Genomic DNA, 24,958 nt, shown 5'->3' with positions numbered 1-24,958 from the left:
AGTCTTGGATAAACCCCAGATTCTGACATGAGTGACCCTATTGTCCTGAAGCATTATAAGTTCATTATAACCCTTTTAGAAAGTACTCTTCCGATATGAATCAAGGGTCTTAATTTCACGTCTGGGAATTCATATCAAAGAAACAACATAAAATGCAATAATGCCTTCAGAACAGCTTTCATGATAGTTCAGAGTGCGTAAAATATATTGGTGAAGTTAAATGAATAAGTAAGGAATTGGATAGTGGAAAATAGTGGAAATAATGGAAACCATAATAGAAAAATGGTTAACATACCTTCACTGGCTAGTTATAAATCAAAAGTAATGTTCAGAAAATTATATAAGCACATAGAAAAGTGTTTGATAACTGAAAAAAAGCAGAGTAAAATAGATACTTTATTACTATAGAATGATTACAACTGAGACCTATGTGTAGATAAACAAACTTGAAGGAAATATACTGATCAAATTATAATGGTGGTAAAAGTGAAAATCACTCTGTCATGTCTTTGCGACCCCATGGACTGAAGCCCACCAGGCTTTTCTGTCCATGGGATTCTCCAGGCAAGCATGCTGGAGTGGGTTGCCATTCCCTTTTCCAGGGGATCTTCCCAGCTCAGGGATCAAACCCAGGTGTCCTGCAGGCAGATTCTTTCCCATCTGAGCCATTTTATCCTTTTGTTCTCTACTTCTCCAATGTTCTTCAATATACTTAATTTGTTTTCATAACGGAAAAAGGTAGACACTTTGGGACTGTACCTTTTGGACAAGTTTGAGTGACAATAAATAGGAAACAATTAAAAATTGACTTAGTATTCAAGTCAGGGTTTAGACATTGTAGACATTTAATAAATGTCAACTGAATGGAAGCTCTAATCAGTTTTCCGTCCCCTTTGGTTAGAATCTTAGAATCCTATTGCAATGCATTAGAAGTTTTACCATCATCTGAACTTACGTAGGCCCACAGAATGGGGGAGAAACTCTGCTTTTCCAACTTCATACTTGAAGCAGTTGGAGAGAACTCACCTTCCCTGTGCAAAAGTAATCACTCAGTCTCAAATAACATAGAAAAAACTTTGTTTCACACATATAGCGTTTCATAAAGTTATTTTTTCCTCTTGTACAAAGGGAACATTGATTGCTTTCCTGAATACTCATATCATTTTTCTTACCTAGCAGCTCTTGGTCAAGGGTCTGTTCTCTTGGTTTTCAAATTTTTAATGAAAGAGAATCCAGAGGTGTACTTAACCTATTGAATTTTGATGGACTCTGATAATCCAGATACTTTCTAATTAAAGGACTTCAGTGCATTAGTTGAGTAGGTCAGCATACTGTGTGCCGCAGCAAATGTGTTTTGGTTTAAGATTTTTTGGGGTCCAGAGTCATATTTAGAAGAAACGCTCCCTTTTCTCTGTTACTGTAATAAATTGAATAGCATTTAAAGTTGAGGGAGGGGACAACATGAAGCGATCTTTTGTTGTGTCATGAGAGAAGAGAATGGCAACCCACTCCAGTATTCTTGCTTGGAATATTCCATGGACAGAGGAGCCTGGCGGGCTACAGTCCGTGAGTTCACAGAGTTGGACACAACTGAGTGACTTTCACTTTTTTACATGCCGTAAGAACAGTGACCAAGCCCCCAGCACTCAGACTCAGTCTTGATATTGTCCAGCCAAATGTCTGTGAACAAAAGGGTGTGCAAATTCATGTTTCACTCTTTAGTCACATGGTCTAGTGTTTCACACACAGCAAAATTCTTTAAGCATCTGTGCAAGCAACCATCTCCCTACCATCTCTGGTGGTGGGGAGAAAATGGTTAATTTCGAGGTTACTAGTTATATCATGGGGGGTTTAAATTGTCATTCAAAGCAAACAAGTAGGTGGAAACTTTGGTGATGTGATGTGTTGTAATCAGGGGGGTCTTCCTACCTGAAAATAATTTCCCACCAACTTTTCACAAAATTTAAAGTTCACACTGGAGCCTGGCCCTTTGAGGGCCTCTTTCATGAGTCGTATATATCTTACTGCATTGGCTTATCCATTTCTTAGTGGATGTTTGATTAATTCATCTGATACCAGTAGTAATAGGACCCCCATGAAAATGAAACATAGATAAGTTCAGTGAACACGTATGGCAAGGGTAAGAAGGGTTCAGGGGCTAGAGCACAGTGCTTGAGGTCCTTCCGAATCAGGGGTCACTTAGATGGATCTAAAGGCCAGGCCAGGGGGTGGGGTGGGGGAGGGGGACATCAAATTCATTTCAGCCAGGATCTGCCAAGCACTTTCTACGTGAAAGTCAATGGAATAAGTATCCACAGAGACCAAAAGAAGGAAAAATACAACGTGGCCTTTTCCCTCAAGGGAGTTAGCATTACAGTGTTTAGGAAAGAATTAAATAATTAAACATTTATGGGATGTTTACTATGTGATAGGTACCGTTCTGAGTGCAATGTCTGTCATTGGACTGATGCTGTGATCAAGCCTATGACATAGGTACAAGGACTGCATTCCTTTAATAGGTTTGGAAACTGAGGCACAAGGGGATTCACAGCCTTTCAGCTTTTGATCCCAGCATTGACTCCAGAGTCCTTGCTTTTAAGCATTATTCTATACTGCCTCCCAGATAAAAATTTTTTTTTTTTTAATTTCAGGGCCTCTGAGCAAAGGTAAACAAGGAAAAATGTGACAGTATGTATGTAATGCCAAATTTCTTCTACCTTGTTACCTGAAATCTTGTAAAATATGAGATATGCAAAGAATCTTTTTGCTGTTCCAAAGATACTTGACTTGAATACTTGGATACTTGACTTCTGATCCTAAATTTTCTTGGCTTGGGATTAATTGGACCTAAGGGATTTTTTTCTGTTATTGTTCTAAAGCCTTAGCCAAGAAATATTTTCTTTTCAGACTTGCTACCTGAAATGTAAGCAGTCAAGCAGAGTTACTTGGTGGCCTTTGATCCCATTCGAGAGTTCTCAGTTGGCAGCTCAGATCCTTAAATGAAATATGATATTAAAATAACACCAAACTGAGGTCCTAGGAGATTGCAGTGTAACGTATACAGTCAGAATAGCCAGGATTTAAGGCAAATAGAATGAGTTTCAGTTGGCTTCATTTGCTCAGTTTGTGCCTTTCCTTTCACTCTTCAGTGATTCCTAACCCACCTCTTCACATAGCAGGAGCACAGCAAAACACAAACTCTCTTAACTCCAGTGTAGAGATTTTTAAACTCTCAGAGTCTGATAAACAGCATCCTTATCACTCCAGGAAAACTCGAGACAAATGCTGCTACTGAATTGGAATTTCTCAAAGTGTAACCTCTGCTCTCACCTTCCCACAGTATTTTATGTTCGCGAATTTTTGCTTCATCTCATTTGGCCTTTCTTAAGGGAGGCCTATCCCAATGACCATGTGTTTACAGATGGGCTGTTTCATCTAGGTCCTATTACTTTATTAAGGGTGGTCTGCAGGTCCTTGTTTTCTGCCTTCTTAGGAGTGACCAGCCTTCAGCAAAGGTAGTAACCACTTCAGCAGTTACACAAACAGTATTTCAACGTACAGATTCTTTTAGCAAGTGTTGATGGGAAGCTTTCTGTGTGCTGAAGCAGAACCTGGCCTAGGGTCTCCTTAAATTCCATATCCTGATCACCTCACTTGCCTCACCTAGTTCTGGCCTTGAGCCCACGCACTGTACAGGACCCCAGGATCACAGAACTGCTAAAGATACAGCCTTTTATCATATCCGGCAATCTGTTGGAGACACATCAGTCAACCATGGATATTGTTGTTATTATCTCAAACCGTAGATTAAACCATGCTATACATTTTTTTTTTTTTTCATTCTCTGTAGCTGACTAAAGGAGCTCAAAACAAGAAAAGTAATTTGGATATATGATTTCCTTTAAAGTAGCTTACAGATTTTCCTGGAAAAAAAAAAAAAAAATCAAAATACTTCTCTGTGAAACCCTCGGAATTAACCCAGGGAAAAATATCTTTAATGCCGTCATTGACCAACTGAGTGAAAGAGTGAAACTCTCTTTTTTGTCTTAATGAAAAGATAACAATAATAAATGCAGAGGCAAAACATATGTGGATCATAAGTGGCCTTACCAATTCACTACTTTGAAAGTTTTTTCTTAAAATTAAAATTGTTGTCAGTCAAAGGGAAAGACAGGTATCGTATGCTATCACTTATATGTAGAACCTTTAAAAATGATATAAATGAACTTAATTATGAAACAGAAACAGTCTCACAGACATAGAAAACAAATGTATGCTTACCAAAGGGGAAAGCGGTCAGGAGGGATAAATTAGAAGTTTGGGACTAGCAGACACAAACTACTACATATAAAATAGACAACAAGATCCTGCTGTATAGCACAGGGAAGTATATTCAATATCTTGCAATAAACTGTAATGGAAAAGAATCTGAAAAAGTGTATATTATATATGTGTGTAACTGAATCACTTTGCTATATACCAGAAACTAACACAACATTGTTAATCAACTGTGCTTCAGTTAAAAAAATATTCGTAGTCAGTCAAATATTTATTTTGGAAAGGGAGAGTTAATTTCCTTTTTGGTTTCTGACTTAGCTTTTTAGGATTCACACTGCATAATTCCCTTGTGACGATACTGAGATGGGAGACTAGGAGCTAGAAATCATCTTCTGACTTTTAAGTTCTGCCACTCAACTTCTGAGCAAGCCCGGTGCTTCACCTTACTTACTTTTTCCCTCCTTTCTTGATAAAGTCTGATTTGGATGGTGGGAGAGCCACTCACCCTGTCCACGTGTTTGCTTCTGTCCAACCTACAGTGATCTTGGGTGCATACACTGAGTAGCTAGAACGGGCCATTTAGTCGGAGATATTTATTATATCAGGGCCATGCTGGCCTTCCATTGCGTTACAGACATTCTTCTATTTTCAGTCTGAGCTTCTTAAGATGTAAATCATCAAGAAACAAGTTTCTGTAACATTTTTTAATACTCTGAATTTCTTCTTATTACAGAGCAAAGAGATTGCGTTCCAGCTTCATGAGGATTTGATGAAGGTTCTCAATGAGCTCTATACGGTGAGCGCATAATCTTTCTTTAGGAAAAATCTTTGGTTTAGAATTCTGGTTTGTGGAAACGCTTCTGTTATTAGAACTCATTCCAATTAGAGCGTTGATGAATGCTTGTCTGGTTGCAATGTGGAACCTACTGACATGTGTGCTACGATATTCTTTTTCTGCTGTCTGCCAATTTGAAGAGGCTGTATTCAAGTAAATACATATATGCAGTCAGAACACTTCAAGAAATGGGACTACAGTTGTCCCCAAAGGAATGTTTTTAAATGGTTGGATTATATGTGCTCTGTTTGTTTATTCTACCCCAGAATATATGGAGGTGGGTAATCTCTTTTTCCTTCTTGGCAATCATTTGCTTTTCTGAATATAAATTTTATTCAAGTTAATGCATATAAGCAGAAGAAATTAAATTATTAAATATTTTTTAAAAATCAATGATTAGTCATATGCCTATGTAAATTTTGTTTTACACTTAGTGATCATATTATCAAATACAAATTTCTTCTGAAGGAACTTGATGAGTTTTTATAAGAGAACAGCATATTGAGAGTTGAGTAATATTAATGTGTTCTGACTAAAGATATTTGTGTTTTCATTACAAAAGATAATTTGAATTTTCCTTTATAGGCAAATTAAACCTGAGACTTACTATTAAAATGTTTCTTGATTGATTATTTTATTTGTTCCTAAAAAGCAAGTGTGTAAAATGCAGTTTTATGTTTTTAAATTGCATTTAATGCTCCATTGATACTTGCTAATTAAAAGAACTTGTAGTTTTAAAGTTTAAAAGGAGTGATATTTTTATAAAACTCACATTCCAGTTTTTCTCTGTGTGTGATAAATTTGTTTTTATGCAGCATATTTGCTACACCTGTGCTTTGAATTAAATTTACAGCTTCTAATTGCTGCTGCTTTCTTTAGAAACTTTTAACTTCACATGCAAAAACCATGTTATAAAGTTGTACTCGTATAAATGGGATTTCTTTGGAAGGAATGATGCTAAAGCTGAAACTCCAGTACTTTGGCCACCTCATGTGAAGAGTTGACTCATTGGAAAAGACTCTGATGCTGGGAGGGATTGGGGGCAGGAAGAGAAGGGGACGACAGAGGATGAGATGGCTGGATGGCATCACTGACTCGATGAACATGAGTCTGAGTGAATTCCGGGAGTTGGTGATGGACAGGGAAGCCTGGCGTGCTGCGATTCATGGGGTCGCAAAGAGTCGGATATGACTGAGCAACTGATCTGATCTGAATGAGTTTGAGTTTTTGATGATAAAAGCCATTTGTTAATTTCGGATAACCAAAGGTATCAAGCATTTCTAGAAATCCTGGACATAGAATTTAAAAGTTAAATGAGCATTGTACCTCTGAGACTTATGAAGAAGAAATTCTGTCTTCTTGCATTGAACTGTTTTCAGATGAGGGCTTTGTGGTACTTTTCTTGTGGTTTCCTTTGCTTGCTCATTGTTTTACCTAAAAATATAAGTCAGTTTCTAAAACTTTAAAAAATTTACTGGTTGTCATGGCATCATAAACAAGAGCCTGTTGTTTATGGTCTGGAACTAGCAGTGCTAGTCAAAGCAAAAGTGGCAAAGATAAGCTTGACTCTTGAATATTAGAAAAGTCAGTAGAGTGTCATGAAAATGTTACCTCAATGGGGATGTGTCTAGAGAAATTTCTCCTGGATTCAGCCTATCAAGTGCAATTAGACATTTAGGAGACTATAGTTAAATTAAGTAAGTTGATATTTCCTCAGACCTGTCATCAGGATCAGTCTGAAAGCCTAAAGGAGCCAGATTCTAGAAAAGGCCACAAGAGTTTCATTTAAATAACCCTGTCAATCTCTTTAACAAGTGGTGCTGGGAAATCTGGTCAACCACTTGTAAAAGAATGAAACTAGAACACTTTCTAACACCATATACAAAAATAAACTCAAAATGGATTAAAGATCTCAACGTAAAACCAGAAACTATAAAACTCCTAGAGGAGAACATAGGCAAAACACTCTCTGACATACATCACAGCAGGATCCTCTATGACCCACCTCCCAGAATATTGGAAATAAAAGCAAAAATAAACAAATGGGACCTAATTAAACTTAAAAGCTTCTGCACATCAAAGGAAACTATTAGCAAGGTGAAAAGACAGCCTTCAGAATGGGAGAAAATAATAGCAAATGAAGCAACTGACAAACAACTAATCTCAAAAATATACAAGCAACTCCTACAGCTCAACTCCAGAAAAATAAATGACCCAATCAAAAAATGGGCCAAAGATCTAAATAGACATTTCTCCAAAGAAGACATACAGATGGCTAACAAACACAGGAAAAGATGCTCAACATCACTCATTATCAGAGAAATGCAAATCAAAACCACTATGAGATACCATTTCACACCAGTCAGAATGGCTGCGATCCAAAAGTCTACAAATAATAAATGCTGGAGAGGGTGTGGAGAAAAGGGAACCCTCTTACACTATTGGTGGGAATGCAAACTAGTACAGCCACTATGGAGAACAGTGTGGAGATTCCTTAAAAAACTGGAAATAGAACTGCCTTATGATCCAGCAATCCCACTGCTGGGCATACACACTGAGGAGACCAGAAGGGAAAGAGACACGTGTACCCCAATGTTTATCGCAGCACTGTTTATAATAGCCAGGACATGGAAACAACCTAGATGTCCATCAGCAGATGAATGGATAAGAAAGCTGTGGTACATATACACAATGGAGTATTACTCAGCCATTAAAAAGAATACATTTGAATCAGTTCTAATGAGGTGGATGAAACTGGAGCCTATTATACAGAGTGAAGTAAGCCAGAAGGACAAACACCAATACAGTATACTAACGCGTATATATGGAATTTAGAAAGATGGTAACGATAACCCTGTATACGAGACAGCAAAAGAGACACTGATGTATAGAACAGGCTTATGGACTCTGTGGGAGAGGGAGAGGGTGGGAAGATTTGGGAGAATGGCATTGAAACATGTGAAATGTCATGTATGAAATGAGATGCCAGTCCAGGTTCAATGCACGATGCTGGATGCTTGGGGCTGGTGCACTGGGACGACCCAGAGGGATGGTATGGGGAGGGAGGAGGGAGGAGGGTTCAGGATGGGGAACACATGTATAATTTTTTTTAAATTAAAAAATAAATAAATAAATAAATAACCCTGTCAGTCATTTGATATTTGAATCAGTTGAGGAATCAACGCACAGAAGAGACAGGCAGTGAGGTTTTCATTAGGTAGTCTGTAGATCACTGAGCTCTTGGAAGAAAATTTTACTTTAACCAAACCAGAGAGCATGCACATTCGCAGTCAGAGGTCATGTTCCTTTGGGAAAAACTTATTATACAGACACAAACTTTTTACTCTAATAAATGATTGTTTTGTCTCTCTTGTTGTTTAAGTTCAGATAGATAAATTCTGTCTTGTTTAAATGAAATCTATCCATTATTCATAATCAGTTTACATTCAGAAAAGAAGAAAAGGTGGGTATTTGAACAGAGGACCAGAGGTTAGGGCAATGTGGTTTAGGTTCTTTATTCAACCACTGACTGGTCACAAATAAATTACCCTCTGAGTTGCATCATGCATAGAATTTTTTTATAATTTTATTGATAGATTGATTTTATAATTGGCTGTGCTGGGTCTTCATTGCTGTGGGCTTCTTTCTAGTTCCTAAGACTGATGTTAAAGCTGAAACTCCAGTATTTTGGCCACCTGATGCAAAGAGCTGACTCATTTGAAAAGACCCTGATGTTGGGAAAGATTGAAGGCAGGAGGAGAAGGGGATGATAAAGGATGAGATGGTTAGATGGCATCACCGACTCAATGGACATGAGTTTGAGTAAACTCTGGGAGTTGATGATGGACAGGGATAAGGCGATGGCACCCCACTCCAGTACTTTTGCATGGAAAATCCCATGGACAGAGGAGCCTGGTAGGCTGCAATCCATGGGGTCGCTAAGAGTCGGACACGACTGAGCAACTTCCCTTTCACTTTTCACTTTTATGCATTGGAGAAGGAAATGGCAACCCACTCCAGTGTCCTTGCCTGGAGAATCCCAGGGACGGGGGAGCCTGGTGGGCTGCCATCTATGGGGTCGCACAGAGTCAGACACGACTAAAGCGACTTAGCAGCAGTAGCAGCAGGGAGGCCTGGTGTGCTGCGGTTCATGGGGTTGCAAAGAGTTGAACACGACTGAGCGACTAAACTGAACTGAACTGAAGAGTAAAGGCTACTCTCTAGTTGCAGCGTGAAGACTTCCCATTGCAGTGACTTCCCTTGTTGCAGAGCATGGACTTCAGGGCGCTCAGGCTTCAGTAGTTGTGGCTCCTGGGCTTTAAAGCACAGGCTCAATAGTTATGGTGCACAGGCTTAGTTGCTCCTCGATATGTGGGTTCTTCCTGGACCAGGGATCAAACCTGTGTCTTCTGCACTGGCAGGCGGATTTTTTACCACTGAGCCACCAGCAAAGCCACACGCATAGAATCTTGTACAACTGATGATGTAATAATGATTGTTTAAGTAATTTGTATAAAATATGTAGCTTCAGGAAACTGAGAATGCTATTAATTGCCTTTTCAAACAAATTCCCTCCTCCCTTTCTCTTTTTTTTTTAATTTTATTTTATTTTTAAACTTTACAATATTGTTTTAGTTTCCTCCCTTTCTCTTAACCCTTGATACTCCTTAGGAGTTGAAGGTGAACTCCTTTTTAGAGGTGCATTAGCTGCCTTAACGGAAAAGGCGATGGCACCCCACTCCAGTACTCTTGCCTGGAAAATCCCATGGACGGAGGAGCCTGGTAGGCTGCAGTCCATGAGGTCGCCAGGAGTCGGGGACGACTGAGTTGATGATGGACAGGGATAAGGCGATGGCACCCCACTCCAGTACTCTTGCATGGAAAATCCCATGGACCGAGGAGCCTGGTAGGCTGCAGTCCATGGGGTCGCTAAGAGTCGGACACGACTGAGCAACTTCCCTTTCACTTTTCACTTTCATGCATTGGAGAAGGAAATGGCAACCCACTCCAGTGTTCTTGCCTGGAGAATCCCAGGGATGGGGGAGCCTGGTGGGCTGCCGTCTCTGGGGTCGCAAAGAGTCGGACACGACTGAGCGACTTAGCAGCAGCAGCAACAGCAGCTGCCTTAAACTAGTGGGCTGCTTTATATTACAACACAGTCAGCCTTAGCAGTGGGTACTAACCTTATGTGTGGGCTTCCCTGCCCAAAAGTAATTCTCAAATAGGTCTATTAATAATTCTATCAGAAACCTTTGTCTTAAATAAGATACGAATGCCCAAGACAAATAGAAAAAAACACCATATGATCATTTTACATTTTAATTGAATTGGGTTTTATCAGATCCTTTGAGAACAGATTATATCCATCTGGCATGAAGACCTGGACCTCTGAGCAGGAGAGAGAAGATGGTGGCATCCAAGTGCTATCTGGAAGGAGAGGAAAGGCCGTGAAGAAATGACCCCTTTTCTATAATTTTGCCTCAACCTGGCCTTTGTTTATAGAAATGGGACCTCAAAATGGTTTTGAGCCAGCCACAGTAGTTAGAATTAGTTGGACCTTTAACAGGTACTCTATCATGCCAGGGAATAATGATATAAATAAGACAGACATCTATTATCTCTGTCACATAGAAGAATTTCAGAGATTGGCAGCCCAGGACTGGAATGTAGGTTACATATAGCCATAGAAGAATCAGGCTCCTCCTAATACACTGTTCAGAGAAACCTATCTGTATCTTTGTCCTTATATTTCAAGGTAGTTGCTAAAGCTGCAGCTGTTACATCTGCATTTCTGAAATGGAGAGAGAAGACTCCAATAGGAAGGAGAAAGGAAAGAAGGGCAGGCCCTCTGTCTCTTACGAAGACTTAATGAAGGTTCCATATCACACTTTCACCTACATCTCATTGGCCAGAACTTTCAGTTTCAGTTTCGGTTCAGTCGCTCAGTTGTGTCTGACTCTTTGCGACTCCATGGACTACAGCACGCCAGGCCTCCCTGTCCATCACCAACTCCCAGAGTTCACTCAAACTCATGTCCATTGAGTCAGCGATGCCATCCAACCATCTCATCCTCTGTCGTCCCCTTCTGCTCCTGCTTTCAGTCTTTCCCAGCATCAGGGTCTTTTCAAATGAGTCAGCTCTTCACATCAGGTGGCCAAAGTACTGGAGTTTCAGCTTTAGCATCATTCCTTCCAAAGAACACCCAGGGCTAATCTTCAGAATGGACTGGTTGGATCTCCTTGCAGTCCAAGGGACTCTCAAGAGTCTTCTCCAACACCACAGTTCAAAAGCATCAATTCTTCGGTGCTCAGCTTTCTTCACAGTCCAACTCTCACATCCATACATGACCACAGGAAAAACCATAGCCTTGACTAGATTGACCTTTGTTGGCAAAGTAATGTCTCTGCTTTTCAATATGCTGTCTAGGTTGGTCATAACTTTCCTTCTACGGAGTATCTTTTAATTTCATGGCTGCAGTCACCATCTGCAGTGATTTTGGAGCCCCAAAAATAAAGTCAGCCACTGTTTCCACTGTTTCCTCATCTATTTCCCATGAAGTGATGGGACCAGATGCCATGATCTTAGTTTCTGAATGTTGAGCTTTAAGCCAACTTTTTCACTCTCCTCTTTCACTTTCATCAAGAGGCTCTTTATCTTCACTTTCTGCCATAAGGGTGGTGTCATCTGCATGTCTGAGGTGATTGATATTTCTCCCGGCAGTCTTGATTCCAGCTTGTGCTTCATCCAGCCCAGCGTTTCTCATGATGTACTCTGCACATACGTTAAATAAGCAGGGTGACAATATACAGCCTTGACATACTCCTTTTCCTATTTGGAACCAGTCTGTTGTTCTATGTCCAGTTCTAACCGTTGCATCTTGACCTGCATACAGATTTCTCCAGAGGCAGATCAGGTGGTCTGGTGTTCTCATCTCTTGAAGAATTTTCCGCAGTTTGTTGTGATCACACAGTTAAAGGGTTTGACATACTCAATAAAGCAGAAGTAGATGTTTTTCTGAAACTCGTGCTTTTTCGATGATCCAGCGGATGTTGGCAATTTGATTTCTGGTTCCTCTACCTTTTCTAAATCCAGCTTGAACATCTGGAAGTTCACGGTTCACGTACTGTTGAAGCCTGCCTTGGAGAATTTTGAACATTACTTTGCTAGCGTGTGAGATGAGTGCAGTTGTGTGGTAGTTTGAGCATTCTTTGGCATTGCCTTTCTTTAGGATTGGAGTCAAAACTGACCTTTTCCAGTCCTGTGGCCACTGCTGAGTTTTCCAGATTAGCTGGCATATTGAATACAGCACTTTCACAGCATCATCTTTTAGGATGTTAAATAGCTCAACTGGAATTCCATCACCTCCACTAGCTTTGTTCATAGTGATGCTTTCTGAGGCCCACTTGATGTTGCATTCCAGGATGTCTGGCTCTAGTTGAGTGATCACACCATCATGCTTATCTGGGTCATGAAATTCTCTTTTGTATAGTTTTTCTGTGTATTCTTGCCACCTCTTCTTAATATCTTCTGCTTCTGTTAGGTCCTTACCATTTCTGCCTTTTATTGAGCCCATCTTTGCATGAAAAGATCCCTTGGAATCTCGAATATTTTTGAAGAGATCTGTAATCTTTCCCATTCTATTGTTTCCCTCTATTTCTTTGCATTGATCAGTGAGGAAACTCTAGAAAGACACTTTCACCAGGCTGCAGGGAAGTCTCCGCATTATAGGCTGACTTGTTGGCAGCCAGTTAAAATTTAGGGATTTTGTCAATTTGAGAGAGAAGAGGAGATATTTTTAGGTTACTAGTCATGCCTTTCAAAGTAGCTAACATTTACTGTATGCTTATATTATATGGTTAGTTGTTGTGCTAAGCACACTACTTGCATTTTTTTAGGTAATCCTCGTAGTGTCTCTGTGATGCAGTTACTGTCATTATCTCCTTTTCACAGATGAGGAAACTAAGGCTCAGAGAGGCTTGCCAAGGTTGCACAATAAATAGTAGAGTGGGAGCTCAAGTTCAGCTCTGGTGCCAGAGCCTCTGCAGGTGTGTCATTTTGTCTCTGTTGGCCATCATTTGGGGAAGCCATTCTCTAACATCTCTAAATGTTAATGGCTGCCTAACAACACAAAAGCCTCTTGATGAAAGTGAAAGAGGAGAGTGAAAAATGTGGCTTAAAGCTCAACATTCAGAAAACTAAGTTCATGGCATCTGGTCCCATCACTTCATGGGAAATAGATGGGGAAACAGTGGAAACACTGTCAGACTTTATTTTTCTGGGCTCCAAAATCACTGCAGATGGTGACTGCAGCCATGAAATTAAAAGACGCTTACTCCTTGGAAGGAAAGTTATGACCAACCAGATAGCATATTGAAAACCAGAGACATTTCTTTGCCAACAAAGGTCCGTCTGGTCAAGGCTATGGTTTTTCCTGTGGTCATGTATGGATGTAAGAGTTGGACTGTGAAGAAGGCTGAGCGCCGAAGAATTGATGCTTTTGAACTGTGGTGTTAGAGAAGACTCTTGAGAGTCCCTTGGACTGCAAGGAGATCCAACCAGTCCATTCTGAAGGAGATCAGCCCTGGGATTTCTTTGGAAGGAATGATGCTAAAGCTGAAACTCCAGTACTTTGGCCACCTCATGCAAAGAGTTGACTCATTGGGAAAGACTCTGATGCTGGGAGGGATTAGAGGCAGGAGGAGAAGGACATGGCTGGATGGCATCACTGACTCAATGGACGTGAGTCTCAGTGAACTCCGGGAGTTGGTGTTGGACAGGGAGGCCTGGCGTGCTGCAATTCACGGGGTCACAAAGAGTCGGACACGACTGAGCAACTGAACTGAACTGAACTGAATAGAACAACACAAAGCACTTAAGTCATTTATCACCTTTATATTTTTTAAAGTCAATGACACTAGTCGTAAAGAACCTGCCTGCCAATGCAGGAGATGATCGCAGACCGTGCAATCATCCCAGAGAAGGCCATGGCAACCCGCTCCAGTATTCTCACCTGGAGAATCCCCATGGACGTAAGAGCCTGTCCATTTACACATGGACTTTCCTGGTTACAGTCCATAAGGCTATAGTCCATAAGGTCAGAAAGAGTCAGACATGATTGAAGGTCTTAGCACAGCACAGGCATTAATGTTGCTTTAATAAAAACATAAGTGAAAAATTGAACATGTGCCTCAATAACAACCTGTACTTCTTAGAAATGTTAACTTGTGGTCAAACAGAAAAAGAAAAAATAGAAACAACGAATAAACTAAAAAATTAAAATTTAAAAAAAAAGGTCTAACAGATGGGACTCATTCAGCTAAAAAATGAGTGAATCAGTATCCTCAGATTCCCTTTCTAATTCACCAGCTAACTTACTTTTGGGCTTAACATGTGAAAGAGAACTCAAGTGGGGTTAAGAAGCAAGGACAGTGCTCTGCTTTAAGGAAACAAAATGGACTGGACTGGCAGTGAACTTGTACTTGAATCTCAGCTCAGTTAACTGATCTGAACATCTGTATTAGTCTAGAAGAAACAGAACCAATAGGAGATGATATATATTTATATGAGAGAGGAATTGATTCATGCAGTGTGGAGGCAAGAAGTCCCAAAATCAGCAGGCAGCAAGCTGGAGAGACAGGATATAGTTCCAGTTCGAGTCCAAAGGCCTGAGAACCAGGAGAGCTGATGGTGTAAGTTCCAGCCCAAGTTCAGATCCAAAGCAGGAGCAGATCATGTCTCACCTCGAAGACAGGCAGAGGGCAAATTCTCTCTTATTCAGTCTGTTCAGGCCCTCATTGGATTGGATGAGGCTCACCCACACTATTAGGAAAGCTAGTTTATTTATTCCACAGTTTTTTAATGCCTCCTACCGAACCAGCTAATTGTAGATGTACTGAAGACATGTTGTTGTTCAGTCACTAAGTTGTGCCCAACTCTGCAATCCCATGAACTGGAGCATGTCAGGCTCCCCTGTCCTTCACTTTCTCCTGGAGTTTGCTCACATTCATGTCTGTTGAGTCAGTGATGCTATCTAACCATCTCATCCTCTGGCAATATGGATGTAAATAAAAACAGACCATGTTTCTTCCTCGCAAGGTATTTATATTCTAGGAAGGAGAAGCAGACAATAAACAAATATATAGTATGGCATGTGTAACTGCTAGGAGAAAAAAATAAAGCTGCGTTAATACAGATGAAGCATCGAGAACAGTGCGTGGCAAATGGCAGATGCCTAATGAATGTACATAGTTAGCGTCATCCTCAGCATCAGTATCACCCTCCCCATCATTGGTGACATGAGGATGGCAACAGCTTCTTGTCTGCCTCTGAGTAAAGGTGGAGAGCAATGGTAATGTTTAACAGTAATTATAGATGGCATAGGAGAAGGCAGTGGCTCCCCACTCCAGTATTCTTGCCTGGAAAATCCCATGGACGGAGGAGCCTGGTGGGCTGCAGTCCATGGGGTCGCTAAGAGTCGGACACAGCTGAGCAACTTTCCTTTCACTTTTCACTTTCATGCATTGGAGAAGGAAATGGCAACCCACTCCAGTGTTCTTGCCTGGAGAATCCCAGGGGTGGGGGAGCCTGGTGGGCAGCCGTCTATGGGATCGCACAGAGTCGGACACGACTGAAGCGACTTAGCAGCAGCAGCAGCAGCACAAATGGCATAGCTATGTATTTACACATGGACTTTCCTGGTGACTCGGTGGTAAAGAAACTGTCTGCCAGTACAGGAGACATGGGTTTGATCCTTGGGTTGGGAAGATTCCCTGGAGAAGGAAATGTCAGCCCACTCAATATTCTTGCCTGGGAAATCCCATGGACCAAGGAGCCTGGCATGCTACATGGGGGTCATAAAAGAGTAGGACACACCTTAGTGACTAAACAACTATATATATATATATATATATATACACACACACACACATATAATTTTTCTTTATAAAGAGTATGTATTTTGTACATAAAGAAAAAGGAAGGTAACTTCTATAAGAAAACCAAATCAATAGTAAATATGAACAGGACTATGACTGGGTTAATGGAGAAGTGAAGAGGCAAAAACAGAAAAATGGTGACACAAAAGCTTAAAAGGAATATTCAAAACAAAATTTTTTTTACTGCAACAGTGTGGTAAAGGGCTTGTCATAAAACGGTGATTTGAAGTGTTACACGTGTCCCCTCATAAAAAAATCTCAAAAGGTTATAGTATATTTTAGGAGAAAAACAATCATTTGTCCTGTGTTAATATTTCTTTATTTTGTGTAGGTTTTGCAGCATTATACTCAGTGTTTTTAAAAAACACAAGGAACTTACTGTCTTCAGTAAGCAAATTCTAATGGAGATTAACACAGATGTCATGATAAATCCATAAGAAATTGTTAATTATGTATATTGATGCTCACTCTCTCCATACATCAGTGACACACATAGCCAGACTCAAGACATGGCTCAAGAGCCATCCTCAAGTTCCATTAAATTAAGAGGAAAGAACTGAGAAAATGAAGATTTATCCAACTCTTACTATAAAGCACATGCAGGATCCCATTCATTTCTCACAGCAGTCCAGTGATCCAGATATTTGGGATCCCAAGGTTACTAATGGGAACCTGGGCTCCACATAATTAGCTCAGGTTCACATGGCAAATGAATGCTCCAAAACTTCAGCCCAGTTCTGTCCCCAAGGTCCATTAATTCCCCACTGGACAGCTGCCTTAGGGAAGGATGGGCAGGGCAGGTGGAGAGAGAAAGGGTGGCACCTGATCTCATAGGTAAAACTCAGAGCTGGAACTCTTACACTGTACACTCTGATTGCCACTTGTAAAAACTTGATTTGTGTGTGTGCTCAGTCGTGTCTGACTCTTTGAGGCCCTGTGGACTGTAGCTTGCCAGGCTTCTCTGTCCATGGGTTTTTTCAGGCAAGAATACTGGAGTGGGTTGCTACTTCCTTCTCCAGGGGATCTTTCCAACCCAGGGATTGAAGGCATGCCTCTTTTATGTCTACTGCATTGGTAGGTGAATTCTTTATCACTGAGCCCCTTGGGAAGCCCTTAAAAACTTGGTATGTGTTAGTGTCTGACTCTTTGACACTCTGTGGACTGTGACCTGCCAGGCTCCTTTGTCCATGGAATCCTCCAGGCAAGAATACTGAAATGGGTCGCCATACCCTCTCCCAGGTTGTCTTTCCAACCCAAGGCTTGAACGTGGGTTTCCTGCACTGCAGACAGATTCTTTACCATCTGAGCCACCAGTAGAGCTTTCCAAATTGTTGATGCCAGTTACAAAAGTGGCAAACCCAAACTGCTTTGCACCGTCAGCTTTAATATTGTCATGTGTTCATTTGGGGGGTGGGGGCCTTTTTACAACATAGCTTTTCCTATAGCTTCAGTGTTGTATGTGTCAACGCTACCTGTTTAGCTGTGTGTTCACATACAGTGATTGGTGCTAAGTAGCTGTTACTGGATAGTCCACACACCTTTGTTTTCTTCTTTTGGAGCCCTCACTCTCATTTGCCTGACAAATGTAAATAGAGGATAGAAGCTGTCCCAGTACAAACACAAGTATGCTGAACCTCTTGTACTGGAGTTATTTGGAAAATAAGGTCCCTGAATGTACACAGATATCCTTTCTGGCTTTTACACATCTTTGTTGTTCAGGCGCTCAGTCATGTCTGATCGTTGCGACCCATGGACTGCAGCATACCAGGCTTCCCTGTCCATCACCAACTCCCGGGGTTTGCTCAAATTCCTCTCCATTGAGTCGGTGATGATGTCTAACCATCTCATCCTCTGGCCCCCTTCTCATCCTGCCCTTCAATCTTTCCTAGAATCAGGGTCTTTTCCAATGAGTTGGCTCTTCGCATCAGATCTTTGAACCACCTTAAAATGTTAAAATAAGAAACTAATTATTTTTTAGAGGAGATGCAAAGGAAGACACTGTTTATTATTTCAAGCCCTTCCTTGAAAACTCCGCCTCAAGGAACTGCTGGCTCCCTGAGCCGCCCATGAACCAGGAGTTAATGCATTCTTCTAGAGTGAAGAAATGTGCCCCAGGCAAGGTTGAAAAGTCATTTCGAAAGAGATCCTTGGGAAGATTTTTCTCTGTGCCTCAAAGAAGGTTTTTTTTTTGGCTAAGTATTTATTTTTGCTCAAGGGCATTTAAAGTATTTGAAATATATATTTCTGCAGTGAAAATGAAAATTCATTCCTTTGAGAGGGACTACAAAGAGGTCTGGGTCTCAGCACAAAACACAGAAGAAAGAAGACTACGGTGTAAAGGACATGCACGAGGTTCCCCCAGATGAGACTCTGTCTGGAATACCGCAGTCTCCGTGATGCCACCTGGAAAACTTTTTTTTAGAAGCAGTCTATTTCGAGATCTTGGGCTGACAAAGTGTTTCCATATATCTTTTCCCTGGCTTTATTACTAGACACTTAGATGGAAAGAAAGAGAGGTGTTGGGATCACATGACTCCCTGCCAACTTCCGAATTCTAATCTTGGCCATGACACAGACGGGCTTTAGAGACCGGGTTCAGTAGTTGAACTTGTATTTATTTTCCTGCCAACTCAATTGCACTTAGTAAAACTTCCATTGGAAGACTCTCTAAGGATACCTGTCTTTTTTTATTTTTTAAAAAAATGTTAGTGAAATATTGTTGATTTATGTGTTAGTTTCAGGTATACAACAGAGAGATTCAGAGATATACATATATTTATATACTTTTTTTTTACAGTCTTCCATTATAGATTATTACAAGATACTGAATATAGTTCCCTGTGCTGTACAATGGGATCCCTGTTGGTTATCTGTTAGTAATGTATATATGTTCATCGAAACTCCTAATTTATCCCTGCCCCGCCCCACCCCAGACATCTGTTTGATAAGAACTTTATATGTAAATATATTTTAGGATACCCTGCTAATTACTGAGGTGAAATGCTAGCTACTTCTGCTTGGAATTATTTTCTCTCTGAGATTTGAGATTAGTTATGGTTGGTTGTTATGAACTACAAATAAAACTGTCTTTTTTAAAAAGTGAGCAATATGAACCAGAAACAGTTATTCAGCTTAGAAATGGAAAAGAAAGTGTTAGAAAGTATAGTTTAGTAAAAACAAAACATTCCTAAAGAATGTTTCTTATCAAGAATCTTTGTCAAAGAGTACTTTATCCCAACTATTACATCCTGAAATATAATAGTATGACTTTTAATGATTAGAATGCTTTCATAACAGACATCTTAATCAGAATGTTTCATTTTTTGGGGGTAATTAAGGTACTTAGCTTTATCATTTTTCATCAAAACAAAATATATAATACTTGCATGTAGAGTAAATCATAGATATTTTCCTTAGATTTATTGTCTCAAAATGGACTAGAAATATTGGCCAGTAGAAATGTAAAAGCCATGTGAAAGGAGTGAAGATCTAAATCTGTTGAACTGAGTGAACCGTTTCAGTGTATCTTAACTCACATGATTATCTGATAGAATTTTAGCACTGAATGGGCCTTTAGAAATGATCAAATTAACCCCATTTAGGGAGAACTTCACAGAGAGTCAAATTAAGTAATTTGAGTCCCAGGTTGGAACTATAACCCCGGTTTTATTCTAATTCAAATTAGCAGTTAGGTCCTACTGTGAATGCGCTGCTGTGGTGGGAGCTTTACCAGTCCAAGAGGCCTGAAGTCTAGCGAATTAAAGCTATGCAATGACTAAATAGTAACAGCTAACCTTTGTCAGGTAATATTTTGAGGAGTTTATATAATCAGCCTCTTAAATCCTATGGAGTAGTGAGGCACAGAAGGGTTAAGTATACTTTGCCCAAGGTCACACAGCTAAGAAGTCTCGGACCAAGCTGAGTCAAAAGGCTCAGCTCCCACACTGTACTCCCATTTTAATGGTGATTGTTAACTTAAGGCAGACCATTGCATACCAACGGAAAGGTTCAGGCAGAGGGCTTTGGAGACCCAAAGAGAAAGCTCTACACCAAGGATTAAGAAAAATTCAAAGAGGAGAGGGTCTGGAAATGGACAGGATTCTAGTAGGAGGAGAGATGGAGAAAAGTTGGGGAAGGTTTTTAAGGCAAAAGGAGTGATGTGAACCAACGCATACAATTAGGACAAACACGCAGCATATTCGTAGAATTTCCTTCTGGAGCCACAGGTAGAGAGAAAGGGAAAACGTCAGAAGTTGGAAGATTTCAGCAGAGTACCAAAGGAGTTTATAAGAACATAGTAGTGGTAGTGTAATGGCTAAGCCATGTCTGACTCTTGCGACCCCATGGACTGTAGCCTGCCAGGCTCCTCTGTCCATGGGATTCTCCAGGCAAGAATACTGGAGTGGGTTGCATTTCCTTCTCCAGGGGATCTTCCCGACCAAGGGATCGAAACCAGGTCTCCTGCATAGCAGGCAGAGTCTTTATCCAGGGAGCTACGAGGAAAGCCCTATAAAGAACATGGGCACCAATAACATGGTTAGACATCTGGTCAAAAGCAATTTGAAAACCCAGAAAGCTTTCTTACATAGATTAACAAAGATCTCTCACCTTTCTTCTCTTTTTCTCTCCTCTTTTTAATAAATGGAGTGAGAAGTATTAGATTTGAGAAACAGATTTATGTGTCAAATTCGAAACCATTTTTCATTAAAAGAAAAGGACTCTAAATCATTCTTTCCATTTTAGCTGATGCTACAATTCCAAAGGTTTCAAGGTTTTTATGATTTTAAAATTCCAAGTGTCTTGTGTCCTCAGCTTAAATATTTCATATACTAAAGTTTATAACTTAAATGTCTAATACACACATATAATGTTGAAGACATGTGAAGCATTTCCCTGAAAAGAATTAATTATTTAAAATTGCAGGTGACTTTGAAATTCTAGGAAATGTGTTCGCCTTTCATTATACATGTACTTTCCCCCTCAACGTTGCCAACTGTTCAAAACCCTCCCTTTGTTGCTTCCTGCTGCCACTGTGCTCACTGTGGCCCTAGTTAATATGTATTCCAAGTGCCAATTCAAGGGCATTATTTTTTTCAGTAGCTTAAACTTGTATTTCAGGGCCTCTGAAGACTTTGTATGAAAACCCTTTACGAAACAAGGACTTTCTGAACGACCTTCTCTATCTCTGACTTTCTCTGTTGACTTGTTGGGCAAGGATTAAGTCTCTTTGCAGCTCAGTTTCTTTGATCCATAGAACAAAGACCATCCCTCTGCTCTCAGCCTTCAGGTGCGTGAGGGTAAGCAGGTGAGCGCTGATTCTAAGCACTGGCTGAGCCTATTGTGGGCTTCAAAGATATGATAGAAGGGGGGTGTTTTTATTCATTTCTGTAGCAGCCATTTAACACTGTGTCAGTGTCAGCTGCAAGTGTTTGGCGTGTGTTAATTCTTTTTATCTCAACAATCTTAGAGGCATGATTCTTGTTCCCAATAACCAGTGAGAGAACTGTGGGACAAGACAAAACAAGGATCTGCACCCAGGCAGTCTGATTCCTGAATTTAACCATTAGAGGTGTTGAGGAATGGAATGGTTTAAGACAGTACTCTCCTCCTTTGGAGGCTGGCTACCCAGCCTGTGTGTGGAGTGGGTTTATGATTTCCAAGTTCTAGAGTTTATGGAATACAATATTCAGTATTGGTCCCAAATCTTAGAATCTGTTCCCTGTCTCTTTAAGTCAGTAGAATGGAAAGTACTAAAAGCACAGTCACCTCAGCTCTAAAATTGTTAGAGGATCATCCCTATTATATCCAGGTGATACACACTGAGTAGCTGGGAGAGGCCTTTCAACAAATTTATAGGTCCCAGAGCATATTGATGACAAACAGCCCTGTCATCAATGAGCTAGACTAGGGAGATATTTCCATATATGGTATTGGGTGCTGGGCTAGAGATAGGTCTCCACAGCTTTGTGTAAGCACAGAGCCACTCCAAGGGCTTCCTGGAGAAGATGACACCTAATTTTAGTGACAAAAGGAAGGGTGGGAAGGGCCTTCCAGAAAAGAAATTTGTGGGACTTCCCTGGTGGTCCATTGGACTTAACCATAAGGACTTAACCGTGGTTAAGACTCCATGGTTCCATTGAAAGGGGCTCAGGTTTGATCCCTAGTCAGGGAACTAAGATCCCCCCATGCCATGCAGTGTAGTCAAAAAATGAAGAACATCCCCAACAAAAAACAAACAAAAAGCAATTTACATATAAGGAAAAGCACAGATACATGAAACCACATTGCCTATGCAGTGAACTCCATCCACTTAAATATTACCCAAATATTAGCAAATCATTGATGTCAGAATAAAAAGAGTATTAATCTGGACTTTCTTCAGCTCTGTCCTTACCACTCTGTCTTTACCCTACTACAAATGAAGTGCTTGAAAGATGAGACAGGAAAATATACTGCAAAATTAGAGGTTCCTAGATAAAATCACATTTATTTTATGTTAACAATCTCTGATCATTGTGAAGTGGGCAGATCTTATACCAAATTGTTCATTGCTCTCATGAAGAATTATCCTTTTGAACCTAGTATAAATCAATAGAGAATAAAATATGATTGGATTTCTAATAATAGAATGTGAAGAAATCAAATAGAACAGTGCCTGTTTGTGGTACATCGTATGGGACTCAAGAAATTTTTGCTGAATGTGAGTGTTCTTCAAGGGCTCATTTGAGCTATACAAAACTAATAACCCCTGCTTATGACTCAAAGACTTGAATTAGAAGCTGCCTCTAGTGACTCCTGGAAACAGAAATAGCCCAGGTTAAGATTAATAAATATAGGTTGCTCTTCTTACAAACAGAAACATATTCTTGCTAAGAAGGCAGAAAACAGTCTATCCTCTTTAGGATAAGTGAGTCTTTTTCATAAATACTTTTATTAAAGTAACAAAATCTGGTGAAACTAATTGTAATTTATATTGCCATGTAAAAAATATTGTTAAATTTAGCACTTTGAAAAAGAAGACTAACACCCTGCTTTAACTAAATTATAACAGTCAAAGATAAAAGCACATAGCAAGTCTGTGTATCAACCCTGTACCTACCAGATAATTCAGAAATTATTTCTCCTTAATGAGCACTTGATGATTGATCACTAATCAGTTTGAGAGCTAATTAAAGTTACTAGAGTAATGGATACCCCGGTTTAAGATTCATCAGTACAATAGTACATTAGACTATACAGGCATTGTTCATTTCTAGACATTTTCTGTGCAGCAAAGCAGATGAATTATGACCTCAGAGCCCATGGAGAATTCTAGGAGGAATCTTACATCCTTGGCATATCATGGTGCACTATTTTGCTGCCTCAGTCAACAGAAGCAAGAGATAATTAGTATAATTTGTTGTTATACTAGTTTCTCCTTTTGATTAAAATTTATTTTCCATCTACCTATGGCAACCTCTTTAGCAATTGAGAAGTATATTTGAGATATATGTATTTCCCCAAATAATAAATTCTAATGGTGTTGTTTAGTTGTTGTAAGATAAATAAATGAAATCATGAACTCATAGAATTTTAGAGCTGGAAAAGGCCTGAGCGATCCAAGGACATGATTTATAGGTGAGAATGCTGTGGGCCAGCAGGGTTAGAAGGAGCCTTGCTGCAAGGTCACAGTCAGGACACATCAGACCAAGGGTACACACCCTTGGATATGTAGCATATGAAGTTCCTTCCACTAACACTGGCTCTTGGAAGGCTCTTGTAGAAGATGGAAAGGGAACAGTAAATCTTCAACGGAAAGTAAAACATGAATAACAGTCTGGATCCTCTTTTTTTTATAGACTATTAGATGCAACAGACTGGTTCCAAATAGGAAAAGGAGTTCGTCAAGACTGTATATTGTCACCCTGTTTATTTAACTTATATGCAGAGTATATCATGAGAAACGCTGGACTGGAAGAAACACAAACTGGAATCAAGATTGCCGGGAGAAATATCAATCACCTCAGATATGCAGATGACACCACCCTTATGGCAGAAAGTGAAGAGGAACTCAAAAGCCTCTTGATGAAAGTGAAAGTAAGAGTGAAAAAGTGGGCTTAAAGCTCAACATTCAGAAAACGAAGATCATGGCATCCGGTCCCATCACTTCATGGCAAATAGATGGGGAAACAGTGGAAACACTGTCAGACTTTATTTTTCTGGGCTCTAAAATCACTGCAGATGGTGACTGCAGCCATGAAATTAAAAGACGCTTACTCCTTGGAAGGAAAGTTATGACCAAACTAGATAGCATATTCAAAAGCAGAGACATTACTTTGCCAACAAAGTTCCATCTAGTCAAGGCTATGGTTTTTCCTGTGGTCATGTATGGATGTGAGAGTTGGACTGTGAAGAAGGCTGACTGCCGAAGAATTGATGCTTTTGAACTGTGGTGTTGGAGAAGACTCTTGAGAGTCCCTTGGACTGCAAGGAGATCCAACCAGTCCATTCTGAAGGAGATCAGCCCTGGGATTTCTTTGGAAGGAATGATGCTAAAGCTGCAACTCCAGTACTTTGGCCACCTCATGCGAAGAGTTGACTCATTGGAAAAGACTCTGATGCCGGGAGGGATTGGGGGCAAGAGGAGAAGGGGATGACAGCGGGTGAGATGGCTGGATGGCATCACTGACCCGATGGACGTCTCAGTGAACTCCGGGAGTTGGTGATGGACAGGGAGGCCTGGCGTGCTGCAATTCATGGGGTCGCAAAGAGTCAGACATGACTGAGCGACTGATCTGACCTGATCTGATCTGATTAGATGCCATCCCATGTTACTTCCTCTGAGCATTGTCAAATAGTCTCCTTTTCAGGGGATATATTCAAATTCTCACAGAAAAAAGCCTTCTAGTTCAACAATCAGTTTTCTTTCTGT

General features: G+C 40.3%; 1 protein-coding gene across 3 annotated transcripts in view; it reads left to right on the top strand.

The window, feature by feature from the left end:
• The window catches only part of SRGAP1 (SLIT-ROBO Rho GTPase activating protein 1), a 312,644-nt gene that overhangs the window by 181,425 nt on the left and 106,261 nt on the right, over nt 1–24,958 (top strand). For all 3 annotated transcript variants that reach the window (XM_061416606.1, XM_061416605.1, XM_061416607.1), the window contains exon 4: nt 5,012–5,074. In XM_061416606.1, coding sequence (XP_061272590.1) covers nt 5,012–5,074 — 63 coding nt within the window. The remainder of the gene's footprint in view (nt 1–5,011; nt 5,075–24,958) is intronic.

Source organism: Bos javanicus, chromosome 5 (genome assembly GCF_032452875.1).
Source record: "Bos javanicus breed banteng chromosome 5, ARS-OSU_banteng_1.0, whole genome shotgun sequence".
Lineage (NCBI taxonomy): Eukaryota > Metazoa > Chordata > Mammalia > Artiodactyla > Bovidae > Bos > Bos javanicus.
The sequence above is the reverse complement of the archived record's forward strand: the minus strand, read 5'-3'. Positions and strand labels throughout refer to the sequence as shown.